This window comes from Callithrix jacchus, chromosome 9, assembly GCF_049354715.1.
Source record: "Callithrix jacchus isolate 240 chromosome 9, calJac240_pri, whole genome shotgun sequence".
Taxonomy (NCBI): domain Eukaryota; kingdom Metazoa; phylum Chordata; class Mammalia; order Primates; family Cebidae; genus Callithrix; species Callithrix jacchus.
Window position 1 is genome coordinate 56,591,093 of NC_133510.1, and position 25,914 is coordinate 56,617,006.

Below are 25,914 nucleotides of genomic sequence, written 5' to 3' on the forward strand. Positions count from 1 at the left end.
TTTTTTTTTTTTTTAAAACAACAGTCAGACAACTACCATATGAGAAAAATACTGTTAATTGTCCCCATCTTCTGAGAAACTGAGGCACAGGGAAATAACTTGCCGAAAGTCCTGCAGCTACTTACTTGCGGATCCAGGTTTCAAACCTAGGGAGTCTGGTTCCAGAGTCTCTCTGCTCTTAAAAGCTGTACTAGACTGCTTCTCGAATTTCTAGCAGAGAAAAACCTGTGTACCTGCCCCTCATCCCCATGTTTCCTGCTCTGCTGTATGTTTAGGTGAAGTGGACTCCTATGTGCAGATGAATAGCACCTTTTTAAAAATAACTCCCAAGTCAGGGCTTAAAACCCTCCCTACTACATAACAATCCCCTTCTGTATAACTTTATTCCTCTTGTGTTATTTTAAAGTTTAAAAGGAAAATACCAGAGGCCCAGATAGTCCAATACTTTATCCAGCAACAAGGAGGAAGCTTAGGTGTCTGGGACTTCTGAGGAATCTGTCAATTAAAAATGTGTGTATTTTATCTAATGTCTGTTGAGATTAGAATACTTCTGTCTTTTGGTTTCATATTTATTAGTTTCAAGCTTTTTAAAGTCTGGGTTTAGTAAATACATATTTGAAAGTGACTTTTGCTTTGTTTAAAAAAATTTCTCACATTGCTAATAGTACTGATATAGTTGGTAAATTAAAAAAAAAAAAAAACCTGATCTTTAGAAAAGCAGTACATTTTTTTTCCTTAATCACCAACAGATTCAAATAGCTGTAAACAAATGATATTGTTCTAAACCTGCAAAAACCGTTTTTCTGCTTTATTTTACATAAATTTCAACACTTAAGTCTTATTTGGATTGACCTTTCTTTTGATTTTACTTGGCTCCAACAGAGCAGCTCTGGGGCCTTGTATGGGAGTTGTTCCAGCATCTGACAGAGCACAGACTTCCTAATTTAAATTTAAGTAAGGAAGTTGGACATTGGTAGTATTAATGGTTTTGCCAGGAAGACCCAGAGGATTATTGAAAGGAAATACACAGAGGTGACTTCTGATTTTCATTTTTACTATGCTAAATGTTCATTTCTAAACAACCAATAGGAAGAAGAAAACACAGACATTTATGTGGGAAAACATTATATCTTCTCTTGTTTGTTTTTTCATTCTCAGTTGTTTAATTCTATTGGTGACGGGGATAGAAATTAGTGCTGGCCTCCAAATGGTAGAGCAAAGTGTATCCACAGCTAATGTTCCTAATAACGCCAAGATGCATGTTAAGTTCTATGCAAACCTGCATCTCTCTCTTTTGCTTCCCCTATGTATTACGTGTAACCATGTGAAATTGTCAGTCTTCAACTGTTTTTGATCTGAAAAAAATAGTTTCAGAGAATTCAAACTAATAAGTTCAGAAGTCAGCACACATTTCTGTAAAGGTCCAAATAGTAAATAATTGAGGCTTTGTGAGCCAGACAGTCCCTGTTGGAACTACTAACAACTGCCATTATAGTATGACAACCACAGAGAGACAATCTGTAAATGAATGAGTGTGGCTGTGTTCCAGCCAAACTTTATTTATGGACACTGAAATTTGAATTTTATGTAATGTGAACATGAAATATTCTTTATTTTCCCCACCTACTAAAAATATAAAAATCATTCTTAACTTGCAGGCTGTGCAGAAGCAAGCAGTGTCCAGCTTTGGCCCGTGGGCAATCGTTTGCCATCCCTAATTTAAGTTGAACTTGGCAGCTACTGACTTTGAAATTTCTGGTACCTTGAACTCTGTTCATTGACCTAAAACCAATTGCATTATCTCATCCCTCAGAACTCCCCACCACCAAGACACCTTCTCATATCCCTTCATTATCAGTGGCACCTCATGCTCCTCATCCTGCCATTTTGGAAACATGGGATTCATCCTCTTTTCTCTCTTCTTCATAACACATGTCCAGCAGGTTTTACTAGGACTTCTGGGTTCATTTGCCTCCTCTCTTCCCTTTCATCAAGAGCCATTGTTTGGTTCACAACCTCGTTGTCACTAGTTCTATCGTAAGAGACTGCCTGAGTTCTTCCTTTGTCATTTTTCCTCTAGAACCCATCTTCTACTGGGCCACAAGTGTTATTTTTCTAAAGTAACTGTGATCATATCAGGCTCTAGTTTAAACAGTCTTAGATTTCTTCCATTGGTTATAGGCTGAATAGGATAAAGTTCCTGTAGAATCTCATGTGGTCTAGTTCTGACGTAGCTCCCTCACCGAGCCAATACTTAGGTCACACCCAACACCTCTTCATCAACTTCACAGCACCTTCTGTCTTCACAGGCTGTTCCTTTGCCAGGAGAACCTTTCCTCACCCTTTCTCTGAGTGTTGATTTCCTTCGTTCTATAACACTGAGCTCAGATGCCTCTTCATCTGGGATACTTTCCCCGACTCTTCTTTTGTTGACTTGTCTCCTCTGTGTTCTCAGTCCCTTGCGACATCAGCCTTGAGTATGGCATCAATCCAAGCAAATTGTAGTTTTTGTGAGAAGGGCCAGTAGACTTAAATGTTTGCATCCTCCACTCCCAAAGCATACGTTGAAATCCTCTACCCCAGTGTGATGGTTTTTGGAGGTGGGGTCTTTGGAAATTGAATGGGTTGTGAGGATGGAGACCTCATGAATGGGATTTAGTGCTCTTAGAAAAGAGGCCCCAGAGAGCTGCTTTGTTCCTTCTGCCATGTGGGGTCACAGTGAGAGTGCAGAAAGAGAGCCCCCACCCGACATAAAAATTGGCTGATGTCTTCAACTTGGACTTCCCAGCCTTCAAAATTGTGAGAAATAAATTTCTATTGTTTGTAAGCCACCAGTTTATGGTGGGTTTTATTTTTTTTTAATTTCTTTTTTTTTTTTTTTTTTTTTTTTTAAGAGACAGGGTCTCACTCTGTTACCCAGACTAGAGTACAGTGGCAGAGTCGTAGCTCACTGCAGTCTCCAACTTAGGCTCAAGCAATTCTTTGACTTCAGCCTTTCAAGTAGCTGAGGCTACAGGCACACACCACCACACTGGGTGGTTTTTTGTTTTTTGGAGAAATGGGGTCCTACCATATTGACCAGGCTGGTCTCAAACTCCTGGCCTCAAATGATCCTCCTGCCTTGGCCTCCCAAAGTGCTGGGATTACAGTCATGAGTGGTATTTTGTGTCTGAAACCCAGAAGGACTAAAACTAAAATAGATGACTATAGGCTCCTTGAGAGTAGAAACCATGTCCTTGTCATCTTGACTTATCCCTATGGTTATACAATAAATATTGCTTAAATAATTATTTTAATCAACATATACTATGTATCTACTTTTTGGATTTACTCATAAAGTCACAGAGATCTAACTGCAAGGTTACAGATTTAAATGCCCCTGAGGCCAGGCTGGTCACTTCAGTGACAAAAGTAGACGGAGTAAGATCTGGGGTAAACTAGCAAGGACAGGTTCTTTCTCATAGGGCCCAGCCTCCCCTCAGGGCCAGCTGATTGTCATCACTCGAGAGTGTGACGTGTGCAGCTGGATGTATTAATTTTAAAAAGAAACTGAAAAATTAAGATTTTTAATGTAAATATTCTAATTTAAAAATATTGGCAACTAATTTACCTTTTAATGAACACTTTGTGGACAAAAAAGTTTAAAATACCAATCCGATTGCGGGCTGAATGTGACCCTTGAGACCCCAGTTTGCAACCGCTTGTTGGTCAGTGCTCTTAGCCACAGACAGAGCCTGGGAGCCAGAGGGTGTAAGGTTGTGGGGTGGCTTAAGCCCCTCTTCCTAGCCTGTGTTTAATCTGCCTTTACCATGCAACTTCCTCCACAAGATGGCCCTTAGACTGCCTGGCCACATGACCACACAAGTCATGAGATGTTACTTAGCCACCTTCCAAAACGTGAAAGCCAAACACCAAAGCAAATTCATTTTTTACCATCCTTTCTCCTCCCTAGTCACAGATTGTGAACAGGCTGGGATGACCTCCTGTCCCCTGCCACCCGGAGCCCGCTGAAACCCCCTGGGAGAAGCTATTCTTGATGGATGTTCTGACTGGCCATCCAGCTGGTTTAGCTGATGGCTATTATCAAAGGCTTAGGTTCCTGGTCAGAGCTGTGGTTTTTCAGCACCCCAAGAATGAAAGGTTATTACTGCAGCTAGGAATTAAGTTGTCCTTATGTTTCAGCCCATCTGCATGGCCACTAGCCACTTGAGAGAACCATATGAGACGTTGCCCAGGAGGTTACCTGGAAAAGAGAATTTTCTTTTCTTTTTTTGAGATGGAGTTTGGCTCCTGTTGCCCAGGCTGGAATGCAATGGCACGATCTTGGCTAACCACAACCTCCGCCTCCCAGGTTCAAGCCATTCTTCTGCCTTAGCCTCCTGAACAGCTGGGATTACAGGCATGTGTCACCACACCCAGCTAATTTTGTATTTTTAGTAGAGATGGGGTTTCTCCATGTTGGTCAGGCTGGTCTCAAACTCCCGACTTCAGGTGATCCACCTGCCTCAGCTTACCAAAGTGCTGGGATTACAGGCGTGAGCCACCGTGCCCGGTCGGAAAAGTGAATTTTTATAATTGATAGCTTTACTTGGTCTTCACTAAGTTATTTATCCCCTGCCCTCTGCACTATTTTATTGTCTACCTCCTAGTTACATATGAATTTCACATCACCCGATGGCCCTCATGAGACACCTCTCCTTAAACATTTGTGAATACTGTCTGCTAACTAGTTATGAACACTTAGTGTAAACTCTCTAGCCTAAACCATCAAAGCCTTTATATTTCCTTGAAAACAAAGCAAGACAACAATAACCACAAAGCAATATTCTCTGTTTGGCCTTTTTCTGTGCTTCTGAGTCTAGGAGCCTGGGGGCCCAGAGCTGGTGTGAGAGGGCAGATCTGGGTAGGAATCTGGAAGCAGCATGTTCAGAACCGTGCGGATATTCTCCTGTGTACAGACCACGGTCACATATGTGGCTTGAGAAGAGGGCTCAGAGGAGTTCTCTGTTTTGGGAAGTGTCATGCCTCTGAAGGCTCTGGATGTCTGGCCGTGTGTTCCTGAGGAAGGCAGTGTGATGCTGATGGAAACAGGGAGGAAGGAGGAGATTCTCCTCTAACTGGCATGGCTGGATAACATCCCGGGGTCCTGACAGAAGAGGCAGCTAGCTTTGCGTTTGGTGTATTATTAAATAACATATTTTGAGTGCTCACTATGTACCAGGCACTCATCAAATACTTATCATGCTAGAGCATTTCGTTCTCACAACTCTTTTCTGATGGGAAGTGATGATTATCCGTATTTTAGAAGAAGAAAGTAATTTGCCTAAGAACCCACAGCTAGAGCTAGCAATGAACAGAGACCAAGTTTGAACCAGGTCTCTCTGACCATTGTCTGTGTTCCTGCCTTCTGCACTATGCTGAGTGCCTCATGCTGGGGAGGGAGAGGGCGTTGGTGTTGAATGATGTTGCCACCTGTGAAGTATTTAGCACCGTATGTGGCACATGGGAAACCTTCAAAAAAAAGTCTAATCTGTCCTTTGTTGATTGGCTGTCTTCTGTAAATCTGCTGAAAACTGTTCTGGGGCCCATGGCCTTTGTGTCAGGACTCACTACGTGAGAATACTTGAGGTACTTTGTGTTTGGTGATAGGGATGCTTTCTAAGTGCCATGTCATCTATGAGTGTCCTTGAAGTCAGGTTTATGAGCAGGTGACTTGACAGTTTAACAGTTCCATCTAAAAACAAGACTTTTCTGCTGAAATTGAGGTGGTGTTGATTACCAAAAAAAAATTAAAATTGACAAGAGTATTTTACAAATGCAAAACTTCTAAGTGTGTGTATCATGGTAACACAGAATGAATTGTTGGCTTTTTTAAGGTAGATTCTGCTATGGTTATGAACTCACTGCAGGTTCATGGCTGAGATTTAGGTTATAATTTCAAGCTATATCTGATATACAGGATTTTTTACTTTCAAGTTTTTAAAGCCCTTTGTTTGCATATTTTTATAAGGAGAAAAATCTTAGGTGTTTTGGTTCAATTGAAGGTAGGCTGGTAGGTTAAAGCAGTGAATAAATTAACTTTGCTTTGTTAAATGGCAAAGATATGTCTTGTTGTTCTTCTAAGAATTGAATAAACTGGGTATAAACTTTACATATTGAGGAGACAGTAGCTATGTTTCCCCTTCAGCCTCTAACATTTTTCCTACTTGAATTTAATCCAAACTTCAAAATTACTCGTGTCTTTAATTGTGATGACTAAAGCCCCCCTCCCCAACACACACACACACACACACACATGCACACACACGCACGCACGCACACACAATTTTAGTAAGTCATAGAATTTAATCCATTAAGTACAGCTAAGAAACTAAGATTTACAAACGTCAAGTAACTTGACCAAACTACTCTACCAGTCACTAGCTGTGACTTCATTTAAAAAGGGAGTAACAGTGGCAGCTACCTCATAGAGTTGACAAGAGGATGAAATGAGTTAATTGCTTTCTATAAAATACTAACCGCAGTCTCTGGCCATACATAGCTCTCGGAAAATGTGAGATACTATTATCTACATCTAGGAAGTAGCAGAGTTGATTTCTGTCAAATTCATTCAGTAAACATTTGTTGAGCACCTGCTATGTGCTATATTCTAGGAAGATAGGTTTTGTTGAAAACCACCATGACTTACTACCTCCAGTTTAATTTCAAGAAAAATATTTTCCCTCCTAGTAAATTGAAAAAGAATGTGACCGAAGGTATGATGATTCAGGGTCCGCCAGCATTTTTTTTAAAGCCTTCAAAATAAGCATCACGTGTAAGTATTGTTTAGGCTCAGAATGTAGACAGCATCGTCTTCTTTCTGGTTGGCCTCAAGGTGGTACTGACGTGCTGGAGCATACAGCGAGGGAGTGGTGCCTCTGCTCCACCTGCCTGCCTTTGAGGAAACTGTTGAATCTGCTAACAGCATGCTGCTCCTCAGCTCGGGAAACAAAGTTTTTCTCAATTACTTTTTATAAAATTAAAGATTTTGTTTATATTTAGTAAATAAAGAAGTTACCTTTGAAGTGCAAAATAAAATGTTCAAGTTGATACTGGTCAAACTTGTTAAAGCCAAATGAGATTGAGAAGAAGGAGGCTTTCTACTAAAGCTGTGTGGAGTAGGGGAGTTCAAATAATAAAAGGGATAAGAGCTGTGTTTTTTAAATGGATTCTAAATTGATATTTAAAATTTAATATTTAAATTAATATTTTATTATCTGAATGGTCATCATTTCTGACAAAACAGGCTTGCAGAGGTGGGACCGCCATCTTCCCGTTAGATTGACATTTCTGAGTGGTACTTCATGAGTGGTATTCGTAAGCTATATTCAGCATGAAACAGCAAAGTAAGGGCAGCGGTCATTGTACTTTCACAATTCTCTGGGTTTGAGTCATTGCAGGACAGACCTCTGAACCAAGCACCGACAAGAATAGATGCACAATAGGAAAATAAAACAACCCGAGAGCTGAAGCAGAAAGCTCTCAGAACTCAAAAGAGTGTTCACATTTAGCTATGTGACCTTGTGCCGGTCACGGTCCTGCAGGTCACCGGTTTCTCATATGCGTACAGGGAAGTTTCTAAGACCTCTTGCTGAAGTTAGGTCATCTTTGGAGTTTGATAACCACTGGGAGAAAGACAGGAGATGAAGCACATTAAGGGGACCGGGATTCGTGATTTATGTAATTATAGTAGCTTTGTTGTCTGTTGGAAGCAGTGGTGGATGAGTCAGCCTGGCGTGTAGCTGTTGGAGATCAGTGATGCTTCTTGGTTCAAAAAACAAAACCCAAAGGAAAAAACACCTTTCTACAACCGGGGTTAGGTGCCAATGGTCAGAGTGATGCTAAGTTCTGGAAATAGCAGCCAGGGATCTTGTACGGACGACAGTGTGGAGGGATGGTCGTCGTGAACAAGTTTTCCCAGCTGAACCTCTGATTGAGCTTTCCCCAGGGAAGGCACTCATTTGGGACACTGTGGTGGTATAACATCATCCAGTACACAATCCACCCAAACATGTTGCTTGGGAATTCGCCGTCCCCAGTGACTGGGAGGAGGCGAGTGGTATTTCGTACCTCCCTCCCCTGCCTGGCTTGCTTCTCTGAGGAGAGATGTAAAAGGGATGTTCCAGACGAATGCATGTTCTGTACTGTGAGCTTCAGCAGCAAGCCCCCTAGTGACTTGGCCTGGATAGCTTGAGCTTCTCTAAGGACAGGCAGATCTGAGCCACCTGTTCTTTCCCTCTTCCTGGGCCTTTGCCCAGACTCCTCCAATAGCCAGAGACTCAAAGAAATAATTCCCCTTCCTCTCAGGCCTAGCCCAGACCTTGCCTGATTTGCTTATTCTGTGCTACCCCACAGTCCAGCTCAGCCTGTCACAGACTGATGTCCCCAAGGTTGGAAGAGGTTGGGTTAGGGTTCAAGGTAGGCTTATTCTGAATCCCAGCTGTGCCACTTCCTGGCTGTGGAGTTTGGGATAAGTTACTTAGCTCCGGCAGTAAATGTGGTAGAATTAATCATTGTCCTGCAGGTAGCCTCATTGTGTCATCAGTATTTACATTTTATCCTTAAGCCATATGAAAATGTCTTTCCTTAGAGGAGAAAGGGTGAAGGTGGGGCAAGAAAATAGACATAGAATCATCCCTCAGCCCCTGAGAGTGTGTGATGAGCACTCCAGGCCAATTTGACCTCGATCAGCAAGGATGCCCAATTCCTTACACAGGCCTCAGGACAATCATTGTCAAACTTTGTAAGCAAAGTCTATTTAAAGACAGTCTTGGGAAAGACTGTAATATGTGAAATGAGTAAATGTAGGCTTTTGTTTATAAAAATATGCTTAAGTTGGCCAGGTGCTGTGGCTCACGCCTGTAGTCCCAGCACTTTGGGAGGCCGAGGTGGGTGAATCACCTGAGGCAGGAGTTCGAGACCAGCCTAGCCAACATGGTGAAACCTCATCTCTACTCAAAATACAAAAAATTAGCCAGGTGTGATGATGCGTTCCTGTAGTCCCAGCTACTTGGGAGGCTGAGACAGGATAATCACTTGAACCTGGGAGGCAGCGGTTGCAATGAGATTGCACCGCTGCACTCTAGCCTGGGCGACAGAGTGAGACTCCGTCTCAAAAAAGAAAAAAAAAAACAACCATATATATATATATATATATATATATATATAAAATATGTAAATATATATTATATATATAATATGTAAATATATTATATATATAATATATGTAAATATATTTTATATATATATTTGTGTGTGTGTAAGTTGAAATTCATAGTAAACCCAGTAAGACCAGTGAAGCAATTTTGATTAATACAGACATTTGAAATTGGGGAAATAGATGACTAATAAGATCTTTTTGTTAGAACTTGCAGATAAGTAATTGCAAATAGTAATTAAAAAATAATTCTCCTTCCAATCAATGATATGGTCAGTTGAAGAGAAAAGCTAGATGGCTTACTATGCTAAAGCTGCCCAAAGTGTATTAACCAGCATGTATTTGTTCACATGTACAGATGGGAATGAATTTCTAAATTAGTGCATTTTTAAAAATCCATATACATTTAAAAAACAAAATGTGAAAGTGTCTGAAATGCCTCAGTAGAATTCCAGAGTTTGACAGAAGCGTGCTTGAAACACGCTTGCTTCGATCCTGCGGCACTCAAGTCTCAGTTTGCTTTCCATTTCCTATTTGGTTGTGCCATGTGGGTGTTGGCTTACGGAGACTGATACCGTTTTTAGTACTAAAAGCTATTTGATGTAAGAACTGGTGAAATTTGAATAAGGTCAGGAGACTGGGTGAGAGTATTGTATCAATGTCATTTTCTCAGTTTTGATATTGCACTGTCTTACATAAGATGTTACCGTTTGGGGAGTTGGTCAAAAGATACGTGGGACTGTGTACTATTTTTGCAATTTACTGTGAGCCTATAATTATTGTAGAATGAAAAGGTTTTTAAAGTCATTTGCAAATAATTTTAACTGTGACGAGGCTGTGCAACTCAATAGAGCAGTGTGCACATCACACTTATAAAGTGAATTTTTATTTAGCTTACCTTAAAAAGAGAAAACCCTTTTTTTCCCTTGCTACTGAGTTCTATAAACTCCACACTCATTCTGTCAGTACTGCGACACTATTGAAGTTTTAGAAAGGAAACCCAGGCAGTGGCAGATCAAGGAGAAATCTCTTTAAGGAAATCTGTTTTAGCTACTGCTTAATTACTCAAGAAGAAACTGGTGCAGAAACACAAGAGTTGATGCTATGGTCACCTGATAGAGAAAGAGGTGCAGGAATGATGGAGCATGTGTTCCTGAAGCGTTTCTATGCTTAAAACATTTAGTAATTAGAGCAAAGCAGTGTCGACATGCCATGATACTATTATTATGTGTCTTAGTTTCCAAATCAGAGTGCCTATAGCCCAGTGTGATAAGTGTAATTCTACAGGAAAAAAAGACAAGACATTAAAAATAGTTTTAAAAGAGTAAACCTTTGATCCATTCGCTTGCCTTTGTGTAAAGCAAAAATGGGTCTGGCAGTAGTGAAATATGGTTCTCTGTTACCTTGGATTTTTACGACATGCTGTAAATGACCACCATGTACTTTGATAAGATTGGTGAAGGTTTTGCTCTTTATCACTTGGAGAAGTGAAACAGAATTCCCTGAGCCAGATTACCTGTCTTCATTGCAATTGCCAAAAAATTCGCTGTCCTTAACCTGAAAGAGTGATTGCCTTGTGTGTTTTGACTAGAATGGGTCGGCGGAGTTGATCGCATCTGTCAGACACCTGTGAAGGTGAACAGTCTCAAAACAACTTCCTTAGTAAATATTTTAATGAGTGCTAACTCATTAAATAGAATGCTAACGTAATTCTATTTTTTGAAAAATTCATTTATTTGGGAGCATAAAATACCAAGACCGTAATGTTCTTTGCATTAAGCTGGGCTGTAGTTCCGGGCCAGCTATAGAGACTGTCTTGGCTGACCCTTGACAAGGGACTGTGCTCTCAGCTTTATCATTCTGTCTGACCAGCTTTTCTGGCTTCTTCTCCAGGGTTATCAATGCTGGGAAGAGCACACACAATGAAGACCAAGCCAGCTGTGAAGTGCTCACTGTGAAGAAGAAGGCAGGGACCATGACCTCAACCCCAAACAGGAACTCATCCAAGAGACGGTCCTCCCTTCCCAATGGGGAAGGGCTGCAGCTGAAGGAGAACTCGGTAAGACCCTTCTTCATCCTTGGGTTTCAGGTGAGAGGAATGGCGCACACTGTGGTCCCACTGGAAGACATTAGGGCTTCCCCTAAGTCTGCAATGGAAGCGAGAAAGCAGTGTCCCCTGAGTTAGTGGGGTGGCGGGCCTATCATTGGGGAACCACACATTCCAAGCTGGAGGTCACACATGTATGATGAGCTTGTGATTAGGTTTTTAACACAAAGTAAATGAAACACCCACACCATATGTATCTAGCTCTTGTTGTAATCATTGACATACACATACAATGTTTGGTGGTTTCAAAGGAGCCACTTCTAGGTCTTTGTAAGGAAATAGTCCAAAAGCCTCTCCTGAGGGGAGGAAGTAACTCCGGCTGTTGCTTCAAGCCCTGCCCTGACTTGGCCCTTTTCTCCTCCTTGCCTGCCCATGATAGTCACCCATTTGCAACCCGTGCCTGACGTTCTTCCAAATTAATACCTGTTCCAGTTGGCCCAAAACTCTTGCAGCCCATGGGATGGCCTTGCAGACTGAATGCTCTTGAAAAAACACAAAATATTTCTCCTGTCTCCAGTTTCTGGAAAATAAAGCAGACATTTCCTCAGAAAGCTCTGAAGAAGCTCTCAGAAAAGCTCGGGGAGTCATCAACACTCTGGCTGCCAGGAGATGATTTGATTTATAGAGAGATGTTTCCTGGGAAAATCAAGAGACACAGAATGGACAGACCCAAATGTGACTATTCATTCTGATTATCTTGAGGACACTTTTGCGTAACAATTTTCATAGGATTTTTTAAAATCTAGGAATCTATTCTTACTTTTAGCAATAGTGTCTCATTGCAGCTATGCTCAGGGAATAATACTTATTTTGTTAGTACTAGTTTAATTTAGAGTTGACTTTGGGGAATTTATCAGTCGTACGTGTTTTCTAGGTTGAAGGAAGGCCCTTTCCAAAGAGCCAGGGCTGAGGACCCAGATGGACAGTATAGAATGGTGATGGTTAAGTGCAGAGGCCCTGGAGTGAGGTGACTGTGCAGTCTGCCACTTTAGCTACTTAATTTTGGGATGATTGTTCTTTGAGCCTCAGTTTGCCTACTCTGCAAAGGAATAATAGCAGCAGTAACTACCAAATGGTAGAAGGAGGCTGATTGGAAATATGAACTCCAACAGTCCGTGGAAAAGTGTTAAGCAAGTGTCTTAATAAATCCGTAATAAGTGTTAGTGATTATTATCCGGAGGTCAGTCCCATTTCGGTTATTCTCTGTGACTGAACTTTGTGTTTCTTCACCTGTGAACTGGAGATTACACAATTCTTTTCATACCCACTTGACAGGATTATTTTGAGGATTGTTACTATGGAAAGGGGCTCAGAAAGTGTGAGGCATCCATGATCCTTGGATATGAGCACCAGTGACTTAGTGTTGCTGTTTCTCCTGATCTTTTCCCCCTGCCACTGGGGTTCATTAAAGTGGTCTCTCTAAAAATCAGTCCGTGTTGACATTTGGCCCAAGGGCAGTTGGTGATGACATTTTTCCTTTTTACTACGTTCCTTATAGAAATGGAGCCAAGGGTGACGTTTTAACTTCTTGTCCTTAAAAACAGTGAAACCGGTGCATAAGCACTTTGGGACGGAGCTTTGACCTTCCTCTGTGGTGGTTTCGTATCAGGGTGGGGTCCGTTTTCCAAGAGCAAGAAGCCAGCAGAGTGGAGAGCCCTGGGGCTCCATTCCGGCTCCGACTGTGGCAACTTCCCTTACATCTGCCTTACCTATTAGGCTTCTTACTGAGTTTAAGACAAGAGTTGACCTTCTTTTGCTTTTTTAAAATTGTGGTCAAACGTATGTAACATAAAATTTACCAATTTTCGGCATATAGTTCAGTGACATTAAGTATATTCACGTATTTGTACAACCATCACCATCATCATCTCCAGAACTTTTTCAGGTTCTCAAACTGAAACTCTCTATTCATTCAACACGAACTCTCCCCTTTTCTCCCTTCATGCCTTGGCGACCACCGGTCTGTTTCCTGTCTCAATGAGTTGACCACTGCAGGTACCTCACATAAGCAGAATGATACCACATCTGCCTTTTTGTTCCTGGCTTATTTCACGTAGCATAATGTTCTCAAGGTTTTGCCCATGTTGTAATGTGAGCCAGAAGTTTTTTACCTTTCAGCTATTCTGAATAATGCTGTTGTGAACATAGGTGAACAAATATCTCTTTGAGTTCCTGCTTTCAATTCTTTGGGCTATATACCTAGAGGGAGGATTTGATGAATCATATGATAATTCTGTATGATTTTTTGAGGACTGCCATAGTTTTCCACATTGGCTGTACCATTTTACATTCCTACCAACAATGGAGAGAGTTTCCTGTTTCTCCACATCTTCACCAGCTTTGTCGTTTTCTGTTTTTCATTAATATAGTAATGATTCTAATGGCTGTGAGGTAGTATTTTGCTGTAGTTTCGGTTTGCATTTCCCTGATAATTAGTGATGCTGAGCATTTTTTCATTGTGTATTGGCCCTTTGTATATGTTCTTCAGAGAAATGTCTATTCAAGTCCTTTGCCCATTTTAAAAATTGGGTTGTCTGTTTTGTTGTTTTTTTTTTGGTTTGTGCTACTTTTTAAAAACTTGAAAACCATTATCTAGTGTGGAAGATAAATCACTGAGTACCTGCTGTGTACTGAGGACTAGATGCTGGAGATTTGGCAGGGAATGAAACAGACAAAATCCCTTCTTAGAGGGAGCTTCCGTTCATAGAGACAATTAAAATATATAGTGTGCCAGACGATAGACACTGTGAAGATGAAAAAACAAAGTGGAGAACCCAGAATATAGGAAATCTGAGGGGGCCAGGGGTAGTTAAAGAGGCATCACTGAGAAGGTGACGTTTGGGCAAAGACCTGAAATTGTAGCTATTTGGAGGAAGAAAATTTTATCATTCTGGACAATTGCAAAGACCCTAAGGCAGGAGACAGCCCTGTGTCCTCAGGGTTTAGGAAGGAGGTCTGTGTGGTTGGAGCAGAAATGTAGTAAAGCCTAGATTTCAGGAAACGTTGTCAGAAAAGTCATAGTGGAGTGAACCAGACTGGAAGGACACTGAAGGTCACCATCAAGACTTTAGCTCCCACTTCTATAATTTACTAGCAGAGAACACTGGACACTCTGGGTAGAAAAGGCCAGTGATTTTTCCCATCTAGAAGACATTCCCTTTATCGTAAAACTCAAATATGGTAGCACTTAGGAGAAGATGGTGAGAGTACACAGCTTAGGGCAAGAAAACATCTGCAGAGACAGGTAAAGCAGATTGTAACCTCCCCCATCCCCGTGAATCTATTCCTTCACCCACCGACCGTGTTGAACCCTGAGTCTGCATGCTGAGTTTTGGGGATATATAGACAAAACACAGCATAGTTCCCATCCTCCTAGTGCTGAGTCCAAGGGGGAGAGTCATTGGCAGTTGTTTAAAATGAAGTGAGTTTTCAGAGCCAGATGAAAAAGCCCAGGTTGTAGAGAAGTCTGACAGATTGGTCATTGGCGATCTGGGGAACACCCAAGGAGAAGGGGATAGGTGAAGTTAGGAAAGGCTTCCTTGGGAAATTGACATTTGAGCTGAGGTCTTGGAAGGTGAATAGGAGTGAACCAAGCAAACAAGAGAAATGAGGGTTTCTGAGAGAAGGAACACGTATAGGCAAAGACAGGTTGGCGTGCGAGTACATGAGGCATGTCTTCCAGTGTTTTGGAAAATATATGGTCTTTTGGAGGGTGGGCAAGACAGGAAGAGCAAGCAGGCATCACAAGGGTTGTCACACACCATACTAAGCTGGGATTTTAACCAAATGATTTTAGCCAAGGGCACGACGACTCAAGACAGTGATGGCAGTGGGAAGGCCGACTTGGGAAGGCCAGGGGTCCAAACCTGGAGGCTGGGATGCTAGTTATAAGGCTTGTGTAGAAATCTGGGTGAGAAACAAGGTCTTAAAATAAGGCACTGACCAGTGCAAGGGACAGGCTCAGAAGAGATTAAGTGAGAGATACAATTGAAATGACCAGATGACCAACTGCATGGAGCAGGGAAAAGATCAGAATGCCAGGCTTCATCCACTAAGTGCTGCTCATTGAAAAGTGGACCATTGGATGGTAAGGGGGTGGGCAGAGATGATGACTTGAGTTTTGAGTATTCTGAGTCTACCTTTCCAGGTGGAAGTGTTTTGTAGGAAATTAGAAATAAGGGTTTGGAGCTCATGAGCAAGTCTCAGGAGGCTTAGATTTCAGGAGTTACAAGATCTAAGATTATAGTTGAAACCACAGATGTGGCTTAGGTCACGCAGAAAGTATAAAAATGCATAATAGAAACCTGATGACAGTGGGGTTCTAGAAACTCCAAGAAGAGAGGGGTGCTGTGAAGAGGGAACGTATCTATGCCATGGGCCACAGGGTGATCGCGAAAGATAAGGATGGAAAAAGCAGACATACAATGTTATAAGCAAAAAATGGAACAACAGGATAATGACATCACGATTTTATCTGCAAACAGAGTTGACAGGCATGAAGTTCGGCACACCGAAGATGCATGAACTCCCTCTAGAATACATCTGCTTAATTTCTCCCTCCTTTCTTGACCTCTTTTTTCCCCTGTAAATTTAGTAAAGTCAGAATATGTGTTTTCAAAAGACTTCTTTCATGGATAATATACCTTCCCCTTCCTTGGAGATTAAAGAAAACCTAAAAGTTTTAATAAAATAACATGAAATTTACAATGAAAAAGCTACAGGATTTTTTTATTTCTTAGGAACGCCAGTGATGTACAGAGGATTTCAGTACAAGTGTGACTACATTTGATGACTGACCTTACACCGAGAGACAGTGTGGTAGCTGGGTAGCAATGAGATGACTTTTTCTGGTTTTTTTCTTTCTTTTTTTTTTTGCATTTTGGGAGGCCAAGGTGGGCAGATTGCCTGAGCGCAGGAATTAGTGACCAGCCTCAGGAGTTCGCAACATGGTGAAACCTCGTCTCTACTAAAATACAAAAAAAAAAGCCAGGCATGGTGGTGGGCACCTGTGGTCTACTCAGGAGGCTGAGGCAGGAGAATTGCTTGAATCTGGGAGGTGACATTGCAGTGAGCTGAGATCATGCCAGTACACTCCAGCCTGGGCGAGCAACACTCCATCTCAAAAAAAAAACAAAAACAACATTTTGAGATATTTGATGAAGCAGGTATATAGTATAGTAGAGAATGATGTTCTCAGTGACCAGTGAAGGTGGAACTTTTCCTGTGCCTGGGTCATTTTTTATTAGCTTAGTGTGAATAGCTATAAGCCCAGAGTCTGGCAGAGAGCAAATAGATACTCGGTGGTAATGTGCAAGTCCCTTAACATGCCTAACCTCTGAGTACTGAATTGGGGACATAGGATAGGTGGCCAGGAAGAAAGGAAATCCAAAATTCTAGCACTTCCAAGACACTTTGATAAGACTGTCTCTTAGGAAAGGTGCTATAAGCTTGTTGAGGACAATACCTTATTCTCAGTGGCCTCCTGACTCCCACAGAAGGCTTTTTAATTCACCAGCTCAAGATTTGAGAACGTGAATCACCATTGCTAGGTTTTCTTTCTTTTGACTTGGAAGGTTATAAAGAGTCTTTATTTATCATACTGATTGCCAGCCCAGGTAAAAACACAGCTTTTCCAAGAGCTTTTGCTTTTTGGTTCTCAAATATTGAGTCATTCCAGGAATGAGATGAGGAGGGTACCAGGTGACTTCTCTGTAGAAAGAGAAAAAGATCACTCTTAAAGGTATGTCATAATCTAGTATTAAGATAAGAAGTGCATGTACTTATATAAGTTGCTTGGGTGGGAAATATTTAGGGTATTGCGGCCATAACCAGGACATTTTTTTTGCCCACATCTGACTCCCTATTTAGAACAGATTGGTTTTGGCTTGAGACTAGACTTCTGAACACATGCATTCCAAGTCTGCTTCCTTAGGAGCACCCTCGTGTTGTTTAATTTAGTCAAAACACATCAAAGTGTGCAGTTTCATATCTGCTAGTTCAGTGTCTAATTACAATAACAGGAGATGGCTGTGTCAGCATCTCGGCCAAGACCATCAGCAGGGGAGAGGAAAGCTGATTATCTTTCTCAGCAGAGGACGGGGCAGCACTGTGGGAACTCCAGGCAAATAGGATGAAAATGGGGTGGGGAGAGCCAAGAGGAAAATGAGAAAGGGACTGTTTCAACTTTCTGTACTGAGGTTTTGCCATTCTTTTCTTCTCTCTTTTTTTTTTTTTTAAGAAGTACTCTTTCACCCCCAAAACATGAAATGAAGGTTGCTTCTGGTTCTACAACAGCAGCCCTTTGGAATATTTGGCCCTCATCAGGCTGTTGGCTCCCTGCAATGACGTTAGCTGTCAAATGCAATAGGAGCAGCCTTTCATTCGTGTCATTTTATTATACTAAGATTTTGTTCCTTGTTCTGCACATGTAAAGAAAATAAGAACTTATTTTCTTCTCTTCTTAGGTTTCTTTTTTTGAGCCGGAGTCTCATTCTGTCACCCAGGCTGGAGTGCAGTGGCATAATCTGAGCTCATTACAGCCTTCGCCTCCCGGGTTCAAGCAGTTCTCCTGCCTCTGCCTCCCGATTAGTGGGACTACAGTCACACGCCACCATGCCTGACTAATTTTGTATTTTTAGTAGAGACAGGATTTTTCCGTGTTGGCCAGGCCAGACTTGAACTTCTGACCTCAAGTGATGCGCCTGCCCCGGCCTCCCAAAGTGCTGGGATTACAGGCATGAACCACCATGCCTGACCAGATGTTTTAAAGCAGGAATGCAGTAGTTTCTTTCAAAACTGTTGTCTTTTAGTTCTAGGGACATAGAATTCTTGCCAGTGATTAAGATGGATGCTTTTACAACCAGGAATTGAGGAGGCTGCTGTCAGCTAGAGTACCTTTAAAGGTCCCTTCTTGGTGAGTGTTGGGTTACTCTGAAGACCAGTTCGGACCAAATTGTGCATAGTAGCTGAGAACACGACATGGTTCCACTATAGTTTCCCACTGTGGCAAAATGTAAGGTGCAAGGAAAATAAATCATGTTGAGATGGAAATTTCTTCTTGCTTCACTTATAATCTGACTTCCCACAGCTTTAAGTGGGAAGAACATTGTCAAGGGCAATAAACTTTATTTTCTTCTTTCATTTCTTCTTTAAAAAAGGAAACATAAATAACACTCAGCACTCATATACCAGACACTGATTTTAATGCCTTGCCAATATTCATTTAACCTCATATAGGCTGAGTGTCCCTTATCCAAAATGCTTGACACCAGAAGTTTTGGATTTCAGGTTTTTTCAGATTTTGGAATATTTGCATATACATAGTGAGGTATCTTGGGAATGAGACCCAAGTTTAAACACAAAATTCAATAATGTTTTGTATACATCTTATATACATAGCCTGAAGGTAGTTTTAGTTTTCCTTGGGATTGCTAAATAAACCAGATGTAGTGTGCCTGTTTCTGCCATAACCCACTGAGTTCAGGGGTGGAATTCTCCGCTTGCGATGTCATGTCCACTTGTGATGTCATGTCCACCTGCGATGTCATGTCCACTTGTGATGTCATGTCCACTTGTGATGTCATGTCCACCTGCGATGTCATGTCCACTTGTGATGTCGTGTCCACTTGTGATGACAGTGCTCAAAAGTGTTAGATGTCAGAGCACACTGAATTCCAGATTTTTGGATCAGGAGTGCCCAAACTGTAATGTATGCATAAATATGTACTAGTATTGCCTTTTTTAACTGATGAGGAAACTGAGGCACAGAGCTAGAAAGTATAGATCTTGCTTCAACCCAGGTAGTCTGGCCTCAGCGTCTAGACTTACACCATGTTGCCTCTGTATCCATTAGCAGTTGAGACGTGTAGCAGGAAAATCTCTTTGGCAAAGGAAGAATAACTCCTAATGTTGATATGTATAATTTCAATAAAATTTGATACTAAATATCTTCTCATTTTCATTATGATTTCTCTTTTGATATGGGAGTGAGTTAGCAGTGTCCCCTGTCAACTCAGAAACCATAATAGCTCTTACTGAGATGAAAAACAGCGCTAAAATAAAATTATCTTCTCCTTGTAGTCCATTTTCTTGCTAAATTTTAGGAAGACCATTATTTGCATAAGCCATGGGGGAAAAAAGCCTTCTGATTGAACAAGCATGAATACCTGAGTTTGAATCCCGTCTCTGCTCCTTACTAGATGTGTCATCTTGTGCAAGTCAGTTGGCTTCCCCATACCTCAGTTTTCTCATCTGTGAGTTGGTGATAATAGGTGCTGTTTCATAGGCTTAGTAGAGCTAAGTGAGTTAAAATATAAAAAGTTCTTAGAATAGGGCCTGGCATGGGGTAAGTGCTCCATAAATATGAGCACTATTTGTGCTCATATCTATTGTTACTGTTTCTAATACTGGACTTGCAGCTGCAGTTCAGTATTATCTCACAGTACTTACGTTTTTTTCCATAAACTAATTTAGGGAGAAATCGTTGATGTGTAAACTAATAGTTTAAGAATATTCCCAACTTGATTCTAGAATAAATCACAGTGCAGTTTAGTCAAAACTGTTAGAAATTTTGTACCTCCTTTTATAAATTAATATTTTAAGACATGTCAAAATTGCTATTTAAAAATAAAGCCAAACTTACTAAACCTATCTTGTATCTTACTGCCTCATTTTATTGGAGGAATTGAACCAAAGAAACCTGCAATTCATGTTGTCCTATACTGAGAAGGAAGCAGCAGAATCATTAAAGTATATGAAATTAAGGGATTTTTTTCCCTCCACTGGAAAGCAGAGTATCTGAGCAATTTAGTCAAAAAGAGAGGTATGGTGAAAGCAAACTACATTGGAGGGTCATGGCTCCATGTGGACAGCGATAGAACATGGGCCCTAGGAAGGTCTTTCATGAAGTCACTCAAACGTTCTCTCATCTCTACCTCTTCATTGGCTTATTCTTCTTCCTTTCACTGTGGTGCTGTGAGGATCAGATGAAAAACTGGGCATTGAAAGCCCTGTGGATGGAAAGCCTGTAACAGATACTCTGGACTGTGCATTATCATCTTCACTGTGATTCCTGGAAAACTGGCCAGAAACTTTGTGGAAATCAAACCATGTAGTCGCATATATAGTGGGGAATCAGAAGAATATGGCAACTATGTTTCCCCAAGGGGAAGTGATCGATCCCTTTTCTTTGGCAGTGGAGAGGAGGGGTGGAAAGTGCATTCTTTGCTCATACGAGGTGTTTTGTAAAATCAAACCTGAGATATCACTCAAAGTGGGATTTCTATATCTGTAATCGGCCTTTCATGCTGTTGATATGGCCCCTCCACCGGTTATATAAATACCTGAATAATTAGGGTAGCAAAAGGAAGAAGAATATTAAATAAGCTAAGGACTTGTGAATGCTACCAGAAGGATACCACTTTTTCCCTCAGACAACTATTTCCAGATTAACAGTCTCCAAATCATAAGTTAAAAACGGGTTTTTTTTGGCAGGGTGCCATGGCTTGTGCCGGTAATTCCACAGCTTTGGGAGACCAAGGCAGGAGGTTCACTTGAGGCCAGGAGTTTGAGACCCAAGTTTGAGACTTGCCTGGACAACATAGCAAGACCCTCTCTACAAAAAATTTAAAAATGAGCCATGGTGGCTCATGCCTGTAGTCCTGACTTCTTTGCGGGGGCCAAGGTGGGCGGATAGCTTGAGGCCAGGAAGTCAAGACTAGCCTGGGCAAAATAGGGAGACCTCATCTCTACAAAAATAAAATAAATAAATAAATTAGCTAGGTGTGATGGTGGACCCATGGTCCCAGCTACTCAGGAGGCTGAGGTGAGAGGATGGCTTGAACCCAGGAGTTTGAGGCTGCAGTGAATTCTGATCACGCCACTGCACTTCAGCTTGGGTGACACAGTAAGACCTTGTCTTAAAAAAAAAAAAAAAAAAGCAATGCACCCCCAAGGTGTTTGTTATTGATGATTTATTGATATATAACCATACTACTTTATATCCGTATAGTATATAATTATTTTAAAATTATAAAGATACATTTAAAGTGTTTAAAATGTTTAATAATTTAAAGGCAATAAAGATGAAAAGGCAATGTTTTAAAATAACAACAGCTAACAGTGATACGGTGTTAATTGTACGCCAGGCATTGATTTAAGTTTTTATCACACAGTAACTCATTTACTGTCTTGCCGAGAGCAAAGACTTCATGCTATCATTTGCTAATGTCTCAAGGCAAAATTCATCATTAACACTAGTGAGTATAATTCCACATTTCAACTGTCCCCTAGAGCATTTCGGAATGCTAGATATGATGACGACGATTGTCAGATACGACTGGATTGTCATTCCTGGGAACACCTAGTGCCAGCTCTGACATGTTCTTATTTGCTCATGTTTTCTATCTGCAGCTTCTTTGCAGAATTTTTTTAACCTGCTGTCTACTCTGTGAGGAATAATTTTAGTTTAAAATTTAGTAGTACAGTCACCTCTTAGGGGCACAGGTCCCCCACAGTGGGTTGCCATATACCAAAACTAGCAGGCATGGGAGAGCACCGGCGTCCGATGCACGCCAAGGATTGGCGTACCTACCACGCGAGGGCGCCAGTGTCATCTCGAATGAAAACTAAGAAAGCATTTCTAACGTGTCTCTTTCACACTGAGCGATTGCTTTTCAATTACCCCTCACATTCGTGTGCTTGGTGTGGAGAGCACTCCTCTCGTTAAGAGGGATGAAGAGGTTTGCGAACCTCTGGAGCTCTGTGCAGTGAGTAAAAGCAGGCAAAGCCGTCATTTCCTTAAGCTGAAATAACTACCTCAAACCCCACTCCTTCCTTGGCTTTGTGTATTTCCTGCCCTACATCTGTTGGTCCCCGCAGGAACCGTCTGAGGTTATGTCTGGAATCTCTCCTCCTCTGTTGGCACTCCGTAAGAGGGGATGGGTACCTCACAACCACCCAAATGGCTGACGCCAGCTGTTTTAGTCTGTGGATTCCCCGGAGTTAAGGTGCAGGTGATGTGGCTCCTGTGTTGTGTAAATAGGGCTAAAATTTAAGCTGCTGATTCTTGACTTTCTTGGTTGGCCCTGTGGTCAGTATACCTGAAGCTGAATGGGCACCACCTGCTTGTATCTGAAATGACCTCAGCTACTTGTTTAGTAAATAGATTTCTGTTTGGAACAATCTTAGATTTGTTGAAAGACCCAAGGAGTCTTTCCCAGTTAGAACTCATTAAATTCTGGCATACTAGTTTTTTTTTTTTTTTAATGGGAAAAAGAAAATAAAATTATTAAAAAGCAGTTTCCTTTGCAAGAAGAGGATGGAATAGTGAGCCTACTGTAGAGAAAGCTTAAAAGAAAAACTGAATTTTTAAGCTCTTTTTCACCTTCTGGAATCTTCCTTCATCAGGCTGCATATGTATTCCCGAATAGAGGTAGGTAGGCATTTGTGTGTTATAAATTGCATGTAAGACTGATTCTTTGTAAATGAAATAATTTAGAGTGCAACTGAAAAACTGCCTCAGAGTTACTGCTTTGTGAGTCATAAGTGATTTCTGCCAAATTCAGTTGTGTGGTAAGTCAGGAAAGGGCTTGATACTGTTTTTCTTAAAATGGAGTACGCATTTAACTCATGTTTATTTGGAGCAAAAATAAGGCTAAGCATTTGTGAAAATTAATATGAATAATTTTGAAGTGTATCATGTCAAGAGTTAGGTTACTCTCATTGTGAAGGGTCTGATTTGCATGCTGTGCTGGTGCCCCGTCAACATTTTCTGATACTTCCAGAAAAGTAATGCAGAGCCATTGCCGAAACATTTTGGCAATCGAGATATGTATGCAGTTACTACTAGTAAGGAAAAAACAAATGAAAATAACGAAAGCAACACTGAAGTGCAAAGGCCACAGGGTAACAGAAGCCAAGGAAATTAATTACACAAAGTTGTGTGATACTGGGAAGATGGAACGACCCCTTAACTTGGAGTCTGAAGAATTAGGTTCAAATCCTATCTCTGCCACATACCAGGAGAGTTACTTAAACTATGTGTACCCCAGTTTCACTGTTGGCAAAATGGGGTGACACCCATTTTATTGTGGTGTTAGGGGGATTAAACATGAGTGCTTGATAGATGTTGTATTAGTCTATTCTCATGCTGCTGATAAAGACATACCAGAGATTGGGTAATTTATAAAGGAAAGAGGTTTAACTCACAGTTCAGCATGGCTTGGGAGGCCTCAGGAAACTTACAATCATGGTGGAAGGGGAGGCAAACACATCCTTCTTCACTTGGCAGCAGGAAGGAGAAGTGCAGAGCAAAGGGAGGGGAAAGCCTCTTATAAAACCATCAGATCTTGTGAGAACTCACTCATTATCACGAGAACAGCATGGCGGGGAGCACCCCCATGATTCAGTTACCTCCCCCAGGGTCCCTCCCACGACATGTGGGGATTATGGGAACTACAGTTCAAGATGAGATTTAGGTGGGGACACAGCCCAACAATCTCAGATGTCCTTTGAACTAAGACTTCCTGTGGGGGAAATTACTTTAAAAAGGTGAACAGAAGCAACAGGAGTTGCACAGTAGAGCAAGATGAGTACCCCATTTGGCAGAATTGAAAGTCAGGAGCGCAGATGTGCAGCTTAGTCTTCCCACCTGCTCTGTGTCCCCCCAGGCTATTTAATAGCATAAGTAATTACCATTACTTCTTGTGTTTTTGCCTCTCCTATGTGCTGAACACGGTGCTATACATTTTATTTACTTTTTGGTAGACAGTTTTATTAATTTTAACACATGCATGATACATCATCACTGCTGCAACCAGGATTCAGAGCAGTTTCATCACCACCGAGAACTCCTTCGTGCTATCCCTTCATAGCCATACCCCTTCCTCATGCCCCCAGACCCCAGGGTTAGCTGCACATTTAATACATGTTATCCACCTGCATGATACCATGCACTTTGTTTTTCTTTTTCTTTTTTATTTTTTGGAGACAGAGTTTTGCTCTTGTCACCCAGGCTGGAGTGCAATGGCATGATCTCAGCTCACCGCAACCTCCGCCTCCTGGGTTCAAGCAATTCTCCTGCCTCAGCCTCCCGAGTAGCTGGGACTACAGGCACGCACCACCATGTCCAGCTAATTTTTGTATTTTTAGTAGAGACGGGGTTTCACCATGTTGACCAGGATGGTCTCGATCTCTTGACCTTGTGATCCACCCGCCTCGGCCTCCCAAAGTGCTGGGATTACAGGCGTGAGCCACCGCGCCCAACTGGCACTTTGTTTTTCTAACACTCATCACACTTGTAATGACCTGATCATATTCTAGATTGTTAGCTTCAAGAACTTGGAAACCATGACATTTTCATTTCCTGCTATATGCACACAGGAAAGGAGACTCCAAGACATGTGTCATTACATGAATCAGTCTTACTGTCTGTGCCACCATCTTACCTTGTCCTTTATCATCTTCTTCAAATAAGGAAGTGGAGTTGAGAGAAGTTAAGTAACTTCCCCGAGGTCACATAGAACCCAGATTTGTCTTGATCTAAAGCTTGTGATCTTTCTATATTGAGACATATCATGGGAGATAGAATTTGTTTGTTTTAACTCATTTGAAAATGTATAAGTAAATACCCAATATTCTGTTAAATAATGTAAAAGCTGAAATCTTGTTTATTTACCATGTAAATGGAAGATCTTATACTCAGAGTTAATACTGTCTGAGGAGATGTTCCTCCTTCGCCAAAGGTATGAGGGGTGGACGTGTCCTGTCTCAGAAGACATTGGATTGAGAGAGAAACGGAGAGAGGGAGTTTCATACTGGTTATGTAGGACCACAAGGCTCAGCAAATCAAGTACAGACAGAGATGGCAATGTCTCAGTTTCTTTGGATTCCCTTTGAGATTCCCAGGGTCCTATATCCAGGCTTCTAATTTGCTTGGCACACTTGGCCTCAGGGAGCTGAGAGGACACAGTCCTGGGTAAATATAGCAAGACCAGGTTATCCCCAGTCCTGGAGTAGGTTAGGGTTATGATATTCTGTTGGTTTTATTAATGTGAAGTGTCTTCTATAAAGTCCTTATTTGCCAAGCTGCTAAATTGCTTTGAAAAAATAAAAACCATTCTCTCCTTTCTTTCTTTGTATATTTAGTAAGTATTTATTGAACATCTATTCTGTACCAGGCACTCACTGGGAAAACAAGAGCCAATGAGAGACACATAAGTCTCCATGAGCAGCACTGATGCATACTGGTACAGAAAATGGGATGGCCAGGGACTGAGATGGTCCAAGCAGACTTGATGGGATAGGTCATGCTTCCACCCCAAATTGAAGGATTCTCCAAGCAGCGAGATAGGGATCAGTATTTCAGGCAGAAGAAAAACATGATGGTCATAGTTCCAGAGGTCACTGAGACTTAGAAGAGAGGAAATGAGAGAAGTTCAGGGCCGCTGAAAGAAGCAAGAGATGTGCTGAAGAGTGTGACTAGTAACTAGATCATTCAGTGCCAGTAAGACATGTCAGCATCTAAGAGAAAACCAATGGTATTTTCAGGGCAGTAGGGAGTCACTGAAGATTCTAAGCAGTGAAGCAATACATGTGTATTTGCAGTGAAATC

General features: G+C 41.4%; 1 protein-coding gene across 3 annotated transcripts in view; it reads left to right on the forward strand.

The window, feature by feature from the left end:
- Positions 1–25,914, forward strand: part of PPM1H (protein phosphatase, Mg2+/Mn2+ dependent 1H) — a 299,883-nt gene that overhangs the window by 96,578 nt on the left and 177,391 nt on the right. For all 3 annotated transcript variants that reach the window (XM_002752683.6, XM_035256216.3, XM_078336206.1), the window contains exon 2: positions 11,090–11,255. In XM_002752683.6, the coding sequence (XP_002752729.1) occupies positions 11,090–11,255 (166 nt within the window). The remainder of the gene's footprint in view (positions 1–11,089; positions 11,256–25,914) is intronic.